This window comes from Coenobita brevimanus, chromosome 84, assembly GCF_032717465.1.
Source record: "Coenobita brevimanus isolate Jiangsu-jjx chromosome 84, ASM3271746v2, whole genome shotgun sequence".
In the NCBI taxonomy this organism is placed as follows: Eukaryota; Metazoa; Arthropoda; class Malacostraca; order Decapoda; family Coenobitidae; genus Coenobita; species Coenobita brevimanus.
This window is the reverse complement of record NC_137037.1, coordinates 15,433,602-15,454,515: the sequence shown is the minus strand read 5'-3', so window position 1 is coordinate 15,454,515 and position 20,914 is coordinate 15,433,602. Positions and strand designations below refer to the sequence as shown.

Sequence of the window (20,914 nt, the reverse complement as noted above, 5' to 3'; positions counted from 1 at the left end):
CTTCGCTCTACTAAAAATAATTTCATCCATACTAAATGCTCTCAACTCTCCGACTCGAATTCTCACTCCTTCTGGCATCTTGCCAAAAATCTTTCTAACAACTTTACCTCATCATCCTTCCCTCCTCTTTTCTACTCTGATGGTTCTGTAGCTATTTCTTCTACTGATAAAGCAGATCTCTTCGCACAGACTTTCTCCTCCAATTCTACCTTAGACGATTCCGGTGCTGTTCCTCCATCACTTCCCCCCTCTGACTTCCTCATATCTGACATTAAAATTTCTTCAGTTGATGTATTTTCTGCCATCACTGGCCTCAGTACTAACAAGGCATATGGGCCTGATGGGGTCCCTCCTGTTGTTCTCAAGAACTGTGCTTCTGTGCTTACACACTGCCTAGGCAAACTCTTTCGCCTTTGTCTGTCAACTTGTACCTTTCCTTCTTGCTGGAAGTTTGCTCTCATTCAGCCAGTCCCAAAGAAGGGTGACCACTCCCAACCCTCCAACTATCGTCCAATTGCTTTAACGTCCTGTATTTCAAAAGTTTTCGAGTCAATTCTTAATAGGAAAATTTTAAGGCATCTTTCCTATCACAACCTTCTTTCCGATCGTATTATCGAGAAGCATGAATTTGGCCTTCTGAAATCTAACCAAGTATCGAATGGAATACATAAAAATCACCCATAGTCTTTTAATATCAGCATGTCCAAACACACACAATCACCAGAGAAATCGACCCCTTACTCCCCTACACAAAGCAAATTAAAATAATAATTGAGCACCAACCCCGTCCACTGAAGCCTAGAAAATCACCGAAACAAGCCACACAATACACTCCGAATCATTTAGTACAGTAGGACGACAGAGGAGAGGCAGCAATAATCATTATACACACACACACACACACACACACACACACACATTAAAACATCAAGACTAACAAGAGGCACTTTAATTTACCTCTCTGCCTCAGAACATAAAGATGGAGGAGCTTGGAGGTACAACTCACACCGGAACAGTAAATGGAGGAGGCACTGGAGGAGTAGGGGCCGATGGGAGTGGAGGAGGGCCAGGGATGGACGAGGAACAAGGGATTGAGAGCTTCCTAACCTTTCTGCCGCCCTACATCCTCTGCAACTCTACAAATTACACCAAGCTTCCACTCTGCAATAACTACACTAAGACCCTTGAGGTGGGTTGCTGTAGTAGTAGTAGTAGTAGTTGTAGTAGTAATTAGTAGTGGCAGTAGTAGTAGTAGTAGTAGTAGTTGTTGTTGTTGTTGTTGTTGTTGTTGTTGTTTTGTTGTTGCTGTTATTGCAACTCCAGGCTCATCTGGACGTGAACCCAGTGAGCTGCGGGCTGAAGTTTCCCTTTTCCTGCATCTCCACATCCATCTTTGGGCAGGTAGGGAGGGGACTGAGGGACGTTGCCTGACTGGACAGCTTCACCTCCCGGTCATATTAATACACCTACGTGAAGGCGTTGCTCTCCATCACCGAGGAGGGTTGCGATTCTCGTATGAAGTACATATTGCACAGTTGCCTGCATAAGGTTCCGTTCCTCTCCCTCTCTCTCAGTAGCTCATGACATCATATTAGTTTTAGAAGTTAAAAGTAGCAGTTATTTGAAAATAACCCTTTAGATAACCAAACGGATTGCATTGACAAAATGTAACTATACCCACACTTATGGTATTATGTGTTTCAGAAGGTCAGGTTGAAGAATGGAACTTTTGCAGGGGACTGAACTATCCATGATCAAAAGGTTGCCGACACTTCTTGCTGGTTGGGCGATGGAAACTTTTATGCGGAACAGTTTTGGGATAGCAACACCGCCACAGTGTCCGAACGGTTAGCAATGCTAGCTACGATGCTGCCTATTCAATGGTGCTGCGCTGAATCTTGGTGCGGACAGTGGGCACCACTCGATCCAGATGTATATGATCCCGTTCTGGGTTAGTGGGTAAAATAGGTATGTAGATGATGCAGTGGCCTTGCATTTGAGGTCACTGGGAGAACGGTTTTCCACAAGTTCAAATGCCTTAGTCTCGGAAATGAGTCACCGTGGCAAAGCACCTCACGTCGAACACGAAGCACACAATGAGAGTATTGAAAGGAACGATATTACCCAGACATTCAGAGGCTCAGTGTTGGTAGGTGAGTCGCAGCGACCTTTTTTGCTCATGACACTGTGCAACCTTAATCACAGCAGCACTTGACTCATTGAGTCCGTGATTAATCTTATCCCCTCGATTTTGGTGTTGTCATATACTGGTTTGTTACTGCTACCTCCATTTCATCATTCTCAGCATAGGGGAAACCTCGTGGGATGAAGGAGTAACCGATGGCCATTTCTAACCCCTCCAGAACGATATGGGCCTCCTAAACGAAAAAAAAAAAAAAAAAAAATGGAGATGGCTAGAACAAAATGCAAGGATGTCTTTTAGCCTCAGGAAGTCCTTTCTGTTCGCTGATACAAACACCGAAAGTTTTAATTCAGACTTGTAGTGGCCGCTGGTAGTGTAATTACAGTGGTAATGGTAGTGGTAATACTGTTGGCACAACTCAGGGTCTTCTGAAACGTGAATCCAATGAACGGCAGGCTAAAGTTACCCTTTTCCTGCAGTTCACCTTCTTCCTTTCGGGGATAGCGAAGTAATGGAAGGACGTTCATATCATACAGTTGAGCCTCGCTGTTATGTTGGTGCCACTACATGAAGGCGCCCCAATCCAACACCAGTGAAGGTGGTAATCAAGGCTAACGTCCATCACTTTCAGCTCAGAGTCTGTTAAGCTGGGAAAAATTGCCTGAAGACAGGAACGTATTAAATGAGACGAGTCTTATGTTAAACTCTTATAACCACCGGACACTCGTTTTCAGCTTAACCCTTCAGTCTGATTGCGTAGTTCTTACTTCTTTCTTGCTAGCTAGCTGTAAAATACTGTATTCAGCCTAATAGTGAGTATTCGAACTGGTTCGATTACATATAGCTGTATTTATACCTCACTGTTAGAATTCCTTCTTAATTTGAACGAAGTCGCTGGAAGATGGCAAAATATAAACCAGAAAAATGTCATCAATTTATAGGATAGAGGGAGATCTCTCGTAATACGTGAGTTAAATATGACCAGACAAAAACTTTACCCTTTGAAAATGGGAAGCCAGTCTTAAGCTGAACTAGATCATCAGATGGTAGGATGATAAAATATCCTGAGAGGATGATTGGGTAATATCTTTTAATTCTCGGTAGATGCAAGGCCCATTGCGAGACTGCATAAAATCGTCTGTTCAAACTGACACTGATGCAAAGGATGATAGCTTACGAGAGAAATCTATAGGCAGCGTCCACATCAAATACTTGCTGACGCGGGCGGGAGGTCTGGATCATTGTAATCCACAGAAGTTCTAATTTGTACCTGTACGTCAAGTAAGGCCATTTGTAAAGGTTACAGTGATGCAAAACTCTTGCTTGTAACCGCGCACGCCAGCAAACATTTTGTGTGGAGGCGGCCTTAGACTACAAGTAAACAACTCTCTAAATGGTCCAGAATTGTGTTTCTAATTTTGATCTTGCAAACTGACGAGAAATTGGTCAAGCCTTAATGGTTAGATAAAAGTTTCATAAACTCATTATACAACAGTGGGACTCTTCCTGCCCTGAATAATTAGTCTGGTAGTAACAAGAACGAAATCGGTAGAGTTCTCTGACTGGAAGTGCTAACCTCAGTATAGTGACAATTTTATATTTAACTCTTGGTATCAGTATAGTCGTTTGTTTTCTTCTGATGGAACTGGACCCTCACAATTTGAACACTGTGCTATGATTTCTTGAAATTCGAAGGGCCATGGTTATGCGTTAATAGGGAATGTCCTTGGTGACAAGTCAAAATTTTCCATCAGTCTGACTACACTTGACCATCAACTTGACTGAAAGGGGTTAGTTATCTTTGACAGGTGAAAACCAACTGACTGTAGACTATTTTCTTAGGATTAGAAGAGGCGTCTAGTAGCCAATGAATTGGAAAGTCTCCAATGACATCTCGAATACAGTGATGACTATTTTTATACTTGGTACTGGATAGGGAGACCTTCACGTTGTGGCACCGGTAAGAACGAGTGGTTCTCCTGCGCAGGTAAACAAACGTCGCTTAGTCCCTTCCCTCCGAAACGGGAATGGAGACTGAGGAAAAGGGCAACTTCGGCCTGCAGTCCAGTGGGATCACTTTAAGATGAGACTGGGGTTGCAACTAATACTACTACAATATATTCTTAATACTACCTTATTTTTATATGAAGTTTGGCGAGACTCCCCTTCAGGAGGAGGGCACTCTCCTACGTTGAAGAGAATTTTGTGAAGATGTCGTGAACAAAATTAAAAATGTACTTGCAAGATCAAGAAAATTACTAGGTCATCCCACGCGTACATTATGACGTCAGTGACAGCAGGAGGGAAAGAGAAAATGGAGACAAAGAGAGAAAATTGAAATGCCCGAGATTCTATAGGATATTTGAAATATTATACATATATATATATATATATATATATATATATATATATATATATGTATATACAGAGAGAGAGAGAGAGAGAGAGATAAACACTAAGTTTATTGAGAATTGGAGTGTATTGAACTTCAATGCAGTTTACCAAATATAAAACGATTGCGTATTGCACAATTGTTGTCAGCTACACAGATGTTTGGAAATCTATAATTTCATTATACCCTGATCTGATACCCAGATCAGACAGCTGGAGCCAAGAAACGTGTGAATCACGGCCGCTCATTGGTTAATGCAACACTGAGGAGTGTGGTAAACCTTCAGCTCTTCTTATTTTAACACATACATAATTATATTTAACAGCTTGCAGTATAAGCAGCCTGAGTAAATATAGAATAACTTCCAAAACTAAAGAGGTCAAAAAGAGATTACAAATTTACCGTTATGAAAGAAAATTAAAGCTCATTATAAAGTTTTAGAAAACGATGAGTGACGTTTGAAGTAAATGCAGGCACGTATTATAATGCAATATGCGGACATAGGTGTACACCGTGGGTGGATGTTGTGGAACATGCGGACGTAGGTGTATATCGTGGGTGGATGTAGTGCAACATGTGGACATAGGTGTACACCATTGGTGGATGTAGTGAAACATGCGGACACAGGTGTACATCGAGGGTGGATAATTTAGGTAAGGTAAATCATTTCATCCTCCATTTTGCATCTCTTGAAAATCTTTGATAATTCATGTTGCACCCTTTAGCTTTCGTTTTCCTGCATCCAGTCACTTTATAATGACAAGGCATGATAATGCCTTAAAGTCACCCATCAAGCTCAGGAAAATGGAGCACATGAGAATCGTCTGCCTCAATAGTCGGGACTTTTTTTTTTTTAATGTTTAATGGCCATTACCAGCTATGAGGGGCATCAGGCCAAACATCTCTTTCACACGATAATAAAACAACTCATTCTTGCATCACATGAGACAGCCGATCTAGGGGGCCAAACATGGAGGGAGCATATGATAGAATGCTCTCAGATCGGCTAGACGCACCTCCTTCCCCCTGATGAACAACACTGGTCAGATCGCCTCACCCTGGTTGGCAACCTGGAGCAGACCATAGAGGATGGAATAGATTGTAGTTCCGAGCTGGTACGATTGGGTGTGGGTGTTGAGGGTCAGGAAATGTCGGTAGGAGGATACGTCTAGCTGATCCTTGTGGTCCACAATGGGAGGTGAGATAGGGTGCCTTCCACTGCCGGAGGAGGGGAGGACTCATTGACCTCCTCCCCGGCTGAGGAGTCAATCGAAGCATCCTCAGCCATGGAGGCGGTGTCAGAGGAGTCCTGCCCCTCCTCAGTCTCTGATGGCAGATGGTGTACCTCGGCCTTGGTCTGAGCTGTGCCCATTTCCGGATCCAGGTCGGTGATCGGGGTGACAGTCTGCCTGTTGAGAGGGGCATCCAGCCATAACCGTTTCCGCTGTGTTGAGTTGGGGGCAGCAGGTCACGGCTGCCGGGCCCGGTGCTCCAGTCGGCGAGGAACTGAATGTACATCGCAGGTGAAGCATTTGGGGATGACAAGGAGGGGCAGCCCATTCTCCTGATAGATCTTGGGCAGTAAAACAAGCAAAGCCCCTTTGTCATCCCCCGAAAAAGCCTTCCCCATCTCGATGCACATAGCAATTATTGTATCACTCTCCCCGGCACTCCGAGGATTCCAAGGCCGGCGCCTCCGGGTCGTGGGACGTTGTCGTGCATGGGAAGAACCCTGCATGGCCACACCCCGCTGCCCAGTGAGGTCCCGAGCCTCAGGACCATTAGGAGTCCGAAGAGAGAGAAAACGATTTTCTCGCCATCCCCAAGGGAGAATGTTGGTACGAGGTTGAGGAGACCTAGTAATTCTCTTCATCTTGCATCCTCGTATCTTTTTCAGCCAGAGTAGTCTTTCATAAGAAATTCTTGGTATCCTGTAGTGTGGGATCTCATGAAGGCAATACCTTATGATCATTGAAAAGACTCCCAAAAGGTGAACAACGTCTAAAAAAGCATTATATATATATATATATATATATATATATATATACTGAAAACATGCTGTTTTACTTGCTCTCTTTTCAAAGGAATCACAGTGGGATAAATATATTTACATATCTATTGACCGACGCCTAATACTTGTTTCTAATATATTCATACTGCCGACAGAATTAATCCCTTCAGCACGATGACGGTTTATTATGTTTTAATGATTTTATTCGATCAAGAGAAGATCTGTCTCTGCAAACTGATTAATATAATTCATCATATAGCCGCTTCGCTACCAGACGTCTGTGGTGTGGTGATGGAAATTTTTGATGGTGGCAAGTTCATTATCATCATCGTCATCATCATCATCATCAATATCATCATCTTGGCCTCATAGGAGGGGTGAGATAGAATGCAGAAAGTACGAACGTGCTAACAACAGAATGCTCAATGAAATGGGCCACATAATCATTCAAGCATCATTCAAGCCCAAGGAAACCTAGCACCACATTACAGCAATAACCTTCTACACATAATGTGTATGCTATTTTTCAGTTTAGATGCTCTTCACATCACCTGTCAGAGTTAATTCGTATAATGTCAGAAATATCTATCTATCTATATACCTAGGCTGCTTCCCCCAAGGAAAGGGATGAATAAAATAGTGCTAATTATGTTCACCCTTCAACAGGAGAACCAGGTCTTCGAGTATGCTTTGATCGTGGCCATCGTCGTGCCTATCATCTTCGGCATCATCGTGTTGGTGGGACTCTTCGGTAACACCCTCGTCGTCATTGTCATCATCGCCAACAAGCAAATGAGGTCCACCACTAACTACCTCATCTTCAGGTAAGAGACGCTGTGGCAGTTTAAGATGATAATATGAAGTGGACTGTCGATGCTTTAATATAATATGCATTCTTAACCCCTTAACCGCGGGCTTGTTTTGCTTTGACTTGCGGCTCCCGTGGGCATATTCACGCTCCGACAGACTCTCTAAAAATATTTGCCAAAAATCAGTTATTAGTCCTAGAATATTAAAATCACATATGCTTATGGCACATAGCTTCAGCTTTCTCCTGGGGTGTTTGTTGAGCCTTCGTCGAGTACCTTAGGACTTGTGGAGACCTCTGAAGTTGGGTAATGAAGTCTCCACTTAACACTTCCCGACAACCCGTAATATGATTACCACAGCCTGATATTATCACTAGAAACACTATTCTATGATTCTCAAATAGTTTGGAATCCATACTCCCCCCCAAAAAAAAAAAACACTGTGAAAGCAATGAAAATTACGAGGGCGTATGACCTTCCCACTTGACATCGTTTGCCGCTGGTGTTCTGTCATTTATTATTAATAAAATCACTCACAGTTTATATTTCTGTTACTATATAACACTTATATATATCTACAGTCTTTATCCATAAGTTTCCTTCAGTAATAGTAGTTTATTGTCACTGTAGGGATTCAATTTCTCTTTCAGTAAAATACGTAGCATTCACTTTCTCGTCCTGCATACTAGCGTTGAGAGTGAATGTCACTTTCACCCTCACTCTCATAACTCATAGTATTCATACATGCTAGAGTGAAACTTTCACTTTCATTACTCCTAGTATATATACTCGTATTCTTATAATACTACTTATTTACATTTCTATTTACATTCTCTATTTTATTTACATTATTTACATTTCTATTTTATTTACACTGTGTTATGCACTGTCACTTGCAGTAACTTATAAAACTATTTTCCACTGTTCACTTATATTTACATTCATTGCTTTCACTTGCTGTTTACACATTATTTACACATTATTTACAATTCCACTTGCACTGTTTTACTCACCAGAAAGTTCGTAGTCACTCTCTATCAATTGTCAGCCCTTTCGAGGTTTAGTAGGGGGTAGAGGTCACAGGGCCCTTTGCATAGGGCTAAAAAGTGGTGGAAGTTAGCAGGCGCGAATCCGACGTACTTTCACCTTGAAAGACGATAGTAAACTGATACTGGCGGGCCAGGGTGGTCTACCTAGCGAGAATGCATTACTGCCAACTTCAGCCTCGTGAGAGCTGCTAATATATAGCTATGAAATGATTGGCAGGAAATCTAGACAATACATTATAAATTAGGTAGTTCCAGGTGAATGTAAATATCATTTAGGCTTCTCCCTTCCCGACTTATATATATTTTTATTACGAGAATAGATTATACGGCATATTTCAAGGGGAAATAAACAGCAAAAATTAGCGAACAAGTGCACGTGAGGTGTTGTCAGGTGATAATTAGCCAATTCCAGGTGTATGGCACTATCACTTACCTTATTTCTTTTTGATAAATATTATTTAGTATAAGAATAGGGCATAGGGCTTATTTCAATGGATGAAGTCAGTGGAAAATTCCAGGGAAGATTTACTTAGCGATACAGTGTGGTGGCCTGCAATAATTAGGTAGTTCCAGGTGAATGTAAATATCACTTAAACTTCTTCCTTCCTTTCCTATATATATTTTTATTACGAGAACAGATTGTACGGCATATTTCAAGGGGAAATAAACAGCGAAAATTAGCGAACGAGTGCTTGTGAGGTGTTGTCATGTGATAATTAGCCAATTCCAGGTGTATGGCACTCTCACTTACCTTATTTCTTTTTGGTATATATTATTTGGTATAAGAATAGGACATAGGGCTTATTTCAATGGATGAAATCAGTGGAAAATTCCAGGGAAAATTTACTTAGCGTAGCACGGCCGGGCAGGCGAGAGGAGAGGGTAATGGAGGGGAGGTAGGGAGGGGAGTCAAGAACAGGGAGAAATGGCTAAATTGTCAACAATGGATGGGAGTACAGATGAGATTAGGAGTGCTGACTAGTGTTGGACATTGGCAGTACTGATAGATGATACAAGCCACCACTTGAAAGCCCGGGCGAATTCAAAATAACACAGAATCGCAAAAGTGACGCCCCGCGGTATGATCCCTTGCTTCCAAGCATCACGAAAGTGACACCCCGCGGTTAAGGGGTTAACACGGGCTACCCATTGTGGATTGTGCTGGGTGGGTACAGTTTTTGCAATGAATTTTGTGTAAATTTAAAATAGTTGGTAGGAAGTGTATAATGTTCACTATGTCTTAAAACTATATAAAGGAAGAGGCAAATGAAAAGAAAAAACTATCCTATCCTCGAAATTGGCTGGTTACTAGATATGTACCATGCAGTCCTTCATTGCTTCCTCAAAATCCTAGCTACTCGGAGTAACCTACTTTGTTCTAACATTTAAGGTGAAAAAGATCAGTCGCTCTCGGCAGGGTAGTAATAGGTGAGGAGCAAACCTCAACCTCACCTAGGATGTAAAGCCTTGTGGGGTACAGTAAAGTGGAACATCTTTACTCAGTATATCTCCAGACGCCCATTTGCATAATCATATGCCTACAACCTGACCTAGTAAATGGTTTCTTGGGATACATAGAACAGTTACGTGAAAATAAATATAAATGGAAACTTTATGTTTTTTTCTTTCCAGAGTATAATTTTGGCCAGTGAAATACACTATAGGCTCTAGGCAGGTCTATATACAGTATATGCCTGTTGTTGTCACTAGAAAGACACGATGATAAGGACTGATTTATTTTATGTTTATACTCATTTATTTAATTAACTAATTTTGTTATTTATTATACCCGCGCTCACGAAGCAAAAACCAGTATTATGTTTTATTCGACGTCTCTCTCTCTCTCTCTCTCTCTCTCTCTCTCAATATGATGTGTGTGTGTGTGTGTGTGTGTGTGTGTGTGTGTGAATAAAATGATTCAGACAGTTTTTACCCGACTTAAACAGATGGTGTGAAGGGATTAACGATTTGCCAAGAGGATGCTCTAGTTTATTGAGGACAATAGGCCAAAGGTCAAGGTCATAGAGCTGGATCAAAGAGTGACTTGGGAAGGTGGATTGTCTTTAAGGGGAAGATTATCTGTCTCGATCTGTAAAGAGAGAGAAATCAGTGCATAAATTCTTCATTCAAAGGAAATGAGTAAAATTTTCGGGCTCATGGAACCCCACTGTCCCCTTTTGCCATACATAATAGTCTTGTTGGGGCCCTCGATGCAGCTCCTCGTGCTGAGAGGAGGTTGTTTCATAAGTTTGCCTTTTCTTGTCAGGTAAGGAATAAAATCAAGGACTGAACTGAAGCACTGAACTTTAAAAATTTAAAATAGCAGAAGACAGGTCAGTGGCATTTCATATCCATTGTCCACACCTGGTGCCAAAAGTTCGCCGACCCGACTGTTGTCCCCAAGGCAGATTCAGTTTTTCTCCTCGCAGATTTTCCTTCTAATGCCTTCATTTTATCATGTGAAGATCTTAGTTATGTAATGTGATCATACTGCGTCTGGTGTGGCACTACAAAATCAAGGAAGGGCAGGGTAGAAAAAGGAATTTGTTTGTAAGTCGTGGTATAACAGCATCAATCTCCATGTCAGACAAACCAAGATCTATGAAAAACTGCATTATATTTAAAAGCTGTATATACGGTACCCTTGTCTGAAATGTCTATATAGTTATAAGGTAAAAATATATTTTACAATGCTTTATGAAAACAGATGAAGTAATATTGTCCATGTTTGTTGGAATTTTAAGAAGATTTTTTTTTTCTACCGAGCCATTGTGTTGTTTTGGCATCTGGTTTTGGCAGGCTGTAGCCTACTTATCTGGGACCATCATTTGACTTTATAAGATATTTTGATTTTCTGGCTTACTACAGAATCCTTTCAACGAAATATTCAGATTTTGAAAGAGCCTATTGTAGGTATGAAGTACTTGATGTAGCAGGAGAAATGTTTCTTTGACTCAGTCCGTTTCCCATTAATGAGTCAAAGTGATTTCCAGTTGCAGATATTAGATTTCCACCAAATAGCGTTTTATTTGTACAGTATCTATATCTCTAACAGTCTCATATTAGGAACACAGCAAGAGTGAACCTTCTCCATAGAAGACAAATGAGAGCCAGAATTAATCCGCACCCATGCTGGCAAAATACGGATGGCGAAGAGGTGTCTGTAGAAAGATTGAAGCATGTGTAAGTTTTAATGCTATATTGGCTATGTTTGTGTGTATTCGAGTCTGAATGTGCCTTCGGTAGAAACAACAGGGAGCCAACATATGCAAGCATCAGAGCATGTTACCAGCAAGCACCTTTATAATCCATCATGACTCTTGTCTGAATCTTATGGTAGTATGTTTAAGCGCTTTTTGTGGAGGCATTCTCCATTATGTTATCAGCACACTCCACAAATGGATTTCACAGTTTGTTTGTATGCTTAGTCACAACTGTGACATGGGATGAGATGGTTAAGCCTGACGCTACAAGATGAATGGTTTTATATATAGTAAAACCTCACTATAACGGACTAATTGGGGCCCAAGCCAGTCCGAAAAACGCGAAATTCCGATAAAAGAGACATCCAGACTTCCCCCTGCTAACCCAGACTTTTTCCGATATATCAGACATTAGTCCAGATCACATGAACAGTTTTTAAACTGTTTTGACTACCATTGTGGTACTGTACTGTATTATAACTTCATTAATCAAATGGTAGAATTTATATGATAATACTGTACTGTACACTGATAAACATGTCTTTTATTTACCGTATTGTGGTGAACATACCTGAAGTGGTTGGGCAGTCCAGACTGCTTCTGGCTTTATCGGACCTTTTCCAATATATAGGAATTTAGTCCGGTAGTTCCTCAAGTTCGATAAAAGCGAATTCCTGTCTATTGAAGTCCGTTATATCAAGGTATTCATAATACTTGTATTTGGGAACAGTTTTGAAGAACTTCCTTGTTCTTCACATTATCCCTTGTAATTATGGGAGTCAAACATTAGGCCTACACAAATGTGGAGACAGAGTGCTGTATGCCTACATGATATAATGTTGGCTATACGTGAGAAGTTCAAGAAATTCCTTGCTTCTTTGCTGCATTTGTTTGTAACCTACATGCCGGTTGTTGCTTTCACTCATATATACACACTTTTGTGTGTATATATATATATATATATATACACTCGACAAAAGTTTGTGGCAGCAAAATCAAAACTTATGGCAAAAAAGAATGGTGCTTCTGTGGGTGAAGCGATACACCCAGAAGTACGTGGCAATAACATGACGTCACGGCAGCCCGAGGCAGTACAGAGTGGTGGCTGGCTGGTCCCTCAGTTGCCTCCAGGCTGTGAGAGAGAGGGGAAGTGTGCTGCACCTGTCTCTCTGATTGTGCAATTTTTTCCTTAGTGACCAGCTGTGTTTCTGCTTTTGTTACTTTACTATGGCCCCTACCAAGGATTTATCTAATGAAACAATACCCCAGTTAATTGCTCTGAAGGAGGCTGGCCACCCAACAAAGGCAATCAGTGAGTTGGTTGGTGTGGCAAGCTCGACGGTACGGAAGTGGTGTGCCCGTTACAGGGAGGAAAACTGTGGTGCAATTCCTACAAAGAGACCACCTCTCCAAGGTCTGTTAATGTTCTGAAATGTGCAGTGGAGTCTAACCCTCGTGTGACAGCCAGGGTGCTGAAGGAGAACAACCCAGAAGTGTTTGGTGAGGTCTCAGTGCACACTGTTTCTAGGAGGGTGCATGAGCTTGGTTTTACCAGCCATAAACCAGTGCGCAAGCCACTTCTTATACATTCCCAGAGAGCTCGTTGGGTTGCCTTTGTTAACAAGTACTGTAACTGGGGTGAGGAGTAGTGATTGTCTGTATTGTGGTCTGATGCAACATTCACTGTTACCTGTAATTGAGGGGAGCGAGTGTACCGGCGCCAGGGCAGTGACCCTCATGACCCCCGCTACTTGGAAAGCACAGTTAAACACCCTGATTCACTTATGGTCTGAGGTTGCTTTTCCAGTAACGGTTTAGGGAGACTTGTTGTGCTTCCCAGAAATCACAAAGTGAATCAGGCTGTTTACCTGGAGCTCCTTTTTGATTACCTACCGCAGCCATTTGAGTTCACAGATGCCCGAATGTTTTAGCAGGACGGTGTACCTGCTCACACTGCCAAGTCTGTCACCAACTTGCTTGAGGACTGCCAGGTACCCTTCTTAAAGGAGTGGCCAAGCAACAGCCCAGATCTCAACTGGATTGAGAACCTCTGGCACATCGTGAAGAAAAACCTGCAGACATTCGTGAGTCCTGAGGTAATATATCACCCCAGCATCTAAGGAACCTTGCCCTTTCACTTCCACGACATTTCCGTTCCGTGAAGAAACGAAAAGGGTACCCTATTAAGCATTAAAGGTAATTATAATGCATTATTTACGAGTTATTCCAGTATGTGATTTTTTTGATGGTGGTGGTGGTGGTGGGAGCCTGCCACCACATACTTTCGTCGAGTACTTATATATATATATATATATATATATATATATATATGTAGATAGATAGATTCATACATACATGGATACACAGACAGACAGACAGACAGATAGATAGATAGACAGATGGATAGATGGATTTAGATATAGATATATCACACCATCATCATTAGCAGCAGCAGCCATTTTAAGTCCACGGCTGAAATAAGGCCTCCCCCATCTTTTCTACGAATTCCTTGATTAAGCCAATCTTTGCCACTTATTGTATGCAGATTTCTCTATTTCACCTTTCCACCTCCCGTCTGGCCTTTTTCTGCTACCCTTACAATCTCTTGAGTCCAGTCGGTCAACCTCTTGCTGCATCGCTTATCCCATTTTCTTGCGACATGACCTGTCCATCCTTATTTCTTTTCTTTTATAACTTGTAAATTATAATGTCTTCGATTTTAGTGTGCTTTCTTAACCAAGTCGATATTTTCCTGTCTCCTAGAGATATTCCCAACACTGGCCTTTCCATTCTATTTGAGAATGGATTAGTTGATTTTCCGTTGATTATGTCAGTTTCCAGGTCTCGCAACCGTACATCATACCTGGGAGTATACATTCGTAATATACGTTTCGTTTCATTCATACTGGCTACATTATTGATGTCTCACTGCTTACCGAAAGCATTCCATTCTGTCCATCTGTAATGTGTCTGTTTATTTTGCTATCATGATCTTTCGTTAGTTTTAGTATTTGCCCCAAGTAAAAGTACTCTTTGACTTCTTCAAGAATTTCATCGTTTATTTTGGTGACGCTCTTTGGTGTACTTAGATTAAACATTACTCTAGTTTTACTCTGGTTCATCTTCAGCTCTATTTTTATACTTTCGTTATTTAGGTAATTTAATATTTAATTTTATTGGTAGGTGGTGGGCTTATCATCCACTCACTCTATGTAGTGCTGCTCTCGGGTGACTGCCCTTTCCTCTCTTTCTTCCTTCCTTCCGTTCTCTTCTGCCTTTCCTTCAGTCTTTCCTCTTCATTATGCCTGCGTGTGACTACATTCCCTCTTCTGTCCTTTTTTTTTTTTTTCCTTCATTCTTTCCTCTTCCTTCTGTCTATGGGTGATTCTACACTGACAAGCCAAATGGTTTCCTGTACACCAGGAAACCATTTACTATAGTGGGTGGTAACCATATAACCAAATTATGGCGCCTGGTGGTTTAGTGGGTAATTAAAGCGCTCCAAACGGATTTTGCCTGTGCAGGCATATATCCAAGGGGTGGTTGGTATTTATTGCTCACGTAATGCCTCTCAGGGATGAGTGAGGCTGGTCACTCATCTTAAATGTCAGGACCAACTTGCCTAGCCCCGGTCTCCTACGCTCCTCATGGGGCAACGCAGGATTAGAGGATGATGAAGATGAATATTTCTTGCTATGTCTCAGCCGTTTCTGAGATCGGGACAGTTTTATCTACAAATCTTATATGATTTAGATTTTCTCCATCTATGTTTACTTTTCTGCTCAGCCAGTCTACTTTTCTGAAAATACTTTCTAGGCAAGCTGCAAATATCTTTTTTATTTTTATTTTTTAGTCATTATGTAAAACTGTAGCAGCTCCCTCTCTGTATATGTTTTCGAGCAGTTTTACAATGTTCTCATATACTGTACTCATTGTTCCCGCAGTGAATTTAAAATTGCTATGTGCTTCACCGAGTCGAAAGCCTTTTCATAATCAACAAAACCCAAACACAGTGGTTTATTATTTTCTGTAGTGTTCTCAGTTAGCTGATTCATTGTGTGCACTGCAGATGATCAGTTGTCTAATACCAACTTTGGAATCCGGTCTGCTCACGAGGTTGGTTTTCCTCCAAATTTGTTATTCTTTTGAATGTAAGGACTTTAGTGAAGAGCCTATAAATAACTGGTAATATGCTAATGGATCGACGGTTACTAAGATCTTTTGAGTCGCCTTTTTTGTAAAGGAAAATAACTATTGTTTTACACTCTTTGGGGGGAAGTTTCTTCTTCATACACTGATTAAATAAGTAGGCAAGCCTGTTTTGTACTTCTACTCCTGCATCAGACAGTAAATCTGCTACCATTCCATCTTCTCCTGGGGCCTTCCTTCTTTTCATACTTTTAAGAGAAATGTTTAATTCGTCTGGTGTTACGTCTGGTATTTTACTTGTGTCCTTTGAAAAAAAAAAAAAAAAAAAAACTATTGTACTATCGTCTGCGATGCCTACAGTTCTTCATAAAAATCTTCAACTCTCTTTACCATCCTATCTGTACATTTAATGGCTTAACCGTTTTTGTCTTTCAGTGATGTAATTTGTTTCGTTCCAAATACCATTTTACTTCGGACCTGTTTCTGACATTTTTCTTTTCGGACGTCTTTTTTTTAGTTGATCAATCTATCTATCTATCCATCTATATAATATAGATATAGATAGATAGACAGATATGCAGTATAATATAAATATAGATATAGATAGATATATAGATAGATATAGAGACATAGCTATAGATAGATAGGTAGATATAATCAACATCATCATCAGCTATTTCAGGTTCACTGGCGAACTAAGACCTCCCCAACCTTTTCCACTGATTCCTTGACTGAGCCAGTCTCTGACACGTTTTGCCTACAAACTTCTCTGTCTCATCTCTCAACCTCCTGTCAGGCCTTTTTCTGCTACACTTACAGTCTCTTGGAGTTCAGTCAGTCAGCCTCTTGCTCAATCGATTATCATTTATTCTTGCTACATGAATTTCCCACCTCCATTTTTGTTCTTTTATAACTTCCATTGTGGTTTTTACTTTAATTTGCCTTCTCATCCAGGCTGATCTTTTCCTGTCTCTTAAAGAATTTCCCAACATTGTCCTTTCCATTGCTGTTTGTGAACGGATTAGTTGATTTTCGGTCGATTTTCTCAGTTTCCGTGTCTCACAACCGTATGTCGTAGCTCTGAATATACACTTGTTATAAACATTTCATTTCATACGTATTAGCAAACTACTTTTCGTTATGTCTGTGTGTTTACCCAAGGCTTTCCCTTCAGTTATAATGAGACTTTTCATTTCGCTATCATAATCTTTCGTTTTAGTATATGCCCCAAGTAATTGTACTCCTCGATCTCTTCTGAAATTTCTTCACCTATTCTGATGACGCTCTTTTGTATTGGAAAGATCACTTTTACTCTAGTCTCCTTTAGCCCAACTTTCAAACTTCCTCTGTTTAGGTCATTTAACATTTTTTGCAATGTCTCTGTTGTTTCTGATATATATATATATATATATATATATATATATATATATATATATATATATATATATATGCACTGTATATCTGATTGCCACTACAGTAGGATAGGGCTGGCGGCGCAGGGTCCTCCCGATCGCTATCAGGTGATTGTGCCGGCAATGACTTTCAAATTCCGTTCATGCTCGTCACGGGAGAAGTGCAGGTGCGGCCTTATCCTTCACCAGTATCCGTCGTCTCAGTACCGAATTGAATTCAGTTCATTTTCTCCTACAATCCATACCCACTTTAGCCCTGTTCCTCACAGAACCCCAAATCTCTACCGAAATATCCCAATTTTGTTTTCCAGGTTACCATCTCATCACAAACTTCCATAACAAGGGTGGCACATGTTGTTATATCAAATCTTAATTTGCAGTTGACATTGTTTTAAATATTACTTCAACTAATTTTGATTACTCTCTGTATAAACTAAATTATCTTAATATTGCCAAATCTGTATAGTCTATCACTCCCCCAATGCTTCTTTAGAACCTAGTGTATTTGACTTCATATCCACAAAGTTGAGTAATCTTAACCTTACCATTAGCACCTAAATTAGCACATTAGGTGATATTAATGTACACAGTGTAGAATGGTTATTGCACTCTACCTGGACTGATGATACTGGTCTAGAGTGCGAGCTGTTTGCAGAATTATTATCTCGTGCAGATGGTAAAGCAATCAACCAACCTGACACAGACAGAGAGCTGGTACTACAATCCCAGACAGATCATCTTTTCATACTGAACCATCTAGACCAACATACCCATATCCCACACCAAGCCCTCTTCCTCCCGTCATCTCCAGACATCACCTTCTGTTCCCCAAACATCGCCCTCACTACATCATGGAGAGTGTTTAAAACCCTAGGTTCTGATCACCTCCCAGTCATCACTACCAAAACCAGAATCACCTCAGCTGGCCACAAACACACATACACTAATTATGAGAGAGCCAAATGGGAGGCCTTTGTAACTGAAACAGAACAACATTTCGAAACACTAAACAGTACACCCATCACAAACATTAACACCGCTGTGCACACTTTCAATATAATTGTACAAAACGCAGACTAAAGACACATCCCTATAGGCAACAGAAAGAGAGACAACCCCAACTTCACACCAGAAATTCAAGGCCTGATCAGACAACGGGACACACTGCGACATTCCCCAACACCCCGTACACAAGACACCGTACAACAAATACAAGAACTCAACACTCAAATAAACAATAAAATACCAGAACAACAAACACTAAACTGGAAAAATTACCTTCAAACACTTGACCACAAAACAAACATCAACAAACTCTACAAAACACTAAACAGCATCACACTTTCCAACAGCAACACCACACAATCACACGCTGCCATCACAACAACAGACACCATACCCTCATACAAACAACAAGCAAACACTCTCATCATTCACTTTTCACAAGTCAGCCATCTAAACCCCCATCCCGAAGACCGACATATCATCCAACGTAAGAGACAGTTCCCCACAGACCCAGACTACGCACTTTCACTTACAACCAGACGAAGCCCATCATTAACATCCTCAAGCACTCATCTGCCTGTGGACCAGACAACATAAGCAACATTCACCTTAAACACCTTGGACCACAAGGCATACAAGCACTCACCAACATATCAAACTACAGCTGCTCACACAACATAATACCCAACATCTGGAAGCATTGCATTATCATCACTATCCCTAAACCCAACAAAGACTATCGTCTGCGATGCCTACACTTCTTTATAAAAATCTTCAACTCTCTTTACCATCCTATCTCTACATTTAATGGCTTAACCGTTTTTGTCTTTCAGTGATGTAATTTGTTTCGTTCCAAATACCATTTTACTTCTGACCTGTTTCTGACATTTTTCTTTTCTGACGTCTTTTTTTTACTTGATCTATCTATCTATCTCTCTATCTATCTATCTATCTATCTCACGTTACCCTCCTCACACCACCCCATCACACTTCTCTGCACCCCCTCTAAAGTCAATGAACGACTGGTAAACTAGTCACATCTCACATTCCCCTAGCCCAGTCACAACATGGCTTTAGACCACTCCACTCCACAAACACCCTTGTTACAGACCTTACACAGAGAGTTTTCGATGGCATGAATTCAGTTAGGCCACCACACAGAACACTCCTAGTCACACTGGACATTAGCAAAGCTTTTGATGCCATCCCCCGCCACAACCTCACAAACAAAATACTCAACACAAACATGCACAATAACACAAAAAGAAAGCCAGCAAACTACTTAGCAGGCAGATGTGCACACGTAACATTTGCTGGTCAGTCTTCTAACATCAGAAACTTCCCAAACGGCATCCCCCAAGGATCTGTTTTGTCCCCTACACTCTTTAACCTATACGTGCACGGCATACCCACACCCCACACACCACAGACACACATACCTTCCTATGCAGATGATATAACATTTACATGTACGCACCAAAACGCAAACACAGCTGCACACATCATTCAACCTTACCTCAACACAGTACACGAATGGTTCACCACAAACAGGCTCAAAATAGCTCCAGCCAAAGCTACAGTGACCCTTCTCACAAACTGGACAGCAGAACACAGTCACATCCCACACCTCACCATAAACAACACTAACCTAACACACACACACACACACACACAAAATCCTTGGTGTAACATACAATACATCAGTGTCATTTAAACAACACATCACAAACATTAAAAATAAAATAACACTAAGACTCAATGCTTTGAGGTCACTTGCCCATATAACATTCAGACACAACAAAGAAACCACCACCACAGTATACAAACAATGCATACGTTCAGTGATGAATTATGCAAGCCCTCCCTGGGCTTCTAACCTCACCAAAACACACTACAACACTCTACAGGTACAGACCATACAGAACAAGACCCTAAAAATAATCACAGGCTGCACAGCTACTACACCCACAGACCACCTACATCAAGAAACCAAAGTCCTCAAAGTCAAGGATCACATACAGTAGACATGAGAGGCACCCAGTTTCTTGCTGCAGCCTCCACAAACTCACAACATCCACTATATTACATGGCAACACATCCACCCACACCAAGGAACATCAAAACAACACGCAGCACACGATACCATACACAAATACGGTCATCTCTCCCCCCTCGCCCACCTCAGACTGGCTTCCAGAAGCATATCCACACTCAGATCACCCACTGCTCCATTCAGTCACTTAAAGACAATACACAGCTGCATGCACGGCCTCCTGACATCCACCCTTCTGAATCCTATCTCCCTCGTGAGGACAGGGTCCATTTAGCCAGGCTGAGATGTGAGCACCATCCAGCCCTCTTAAGCTACCAGAAGAAGCTGGATGACTCTGTCGCTGATGCCTGTCCACGATGCAACACAGCACCCCATACTATTAAGCACATTATGGAAGACTGCATTGCACACAATCACCTATGCCAACAAGACAACATACACTCTTTGAGAGCTCTGTGGGAAAGCCCAGTCTCGGCCATGGCCTTCCTAAGGGACTCGGGGCTGTTCAGCCACTCTGCCTAGGGAAAAACTACTTCTACTACCAGAATACCAGATAATGCTGACCATAACACCCATCTCTTGGATCTATTCCTGGTAAATAATCCGGATCAGTACAGGATCGAAGTAGGTTACTGTCACCACTTAGATCCTCCGACCACAATGTCGTCAAAGCCTCATTAGTTGGTTC

The 20,914-nt window shown here is 41.3% G+C and overlaps 1 protein-coding gene across 1 annotated transcript in view; it reads left to right on the top strand.

Moving 5' to 3' along the window:
- Positions 1–1,072: 1,072 nt before the first annotated feature.
- The window catches only part of LOC145410036 (allatostatin-A receptor-like), a 56,172-nt gene continuing 36,330 nt past the window's right edge, over positions 1,073–20,914 (top strand). The window contains exons 1-2 of the mRNA XM_080280253.1: positions 1,073–1,189; positions 7,213–7,370. Of these exons, the coding sequence (XP_080136379.1) occupies positions 1,073–1,189; positions 7,213–7,370 (275 nt within the window). The remainder of the gene's footprint in view (positions 1,190–7,212; positions 7,371–20,914) is intronic.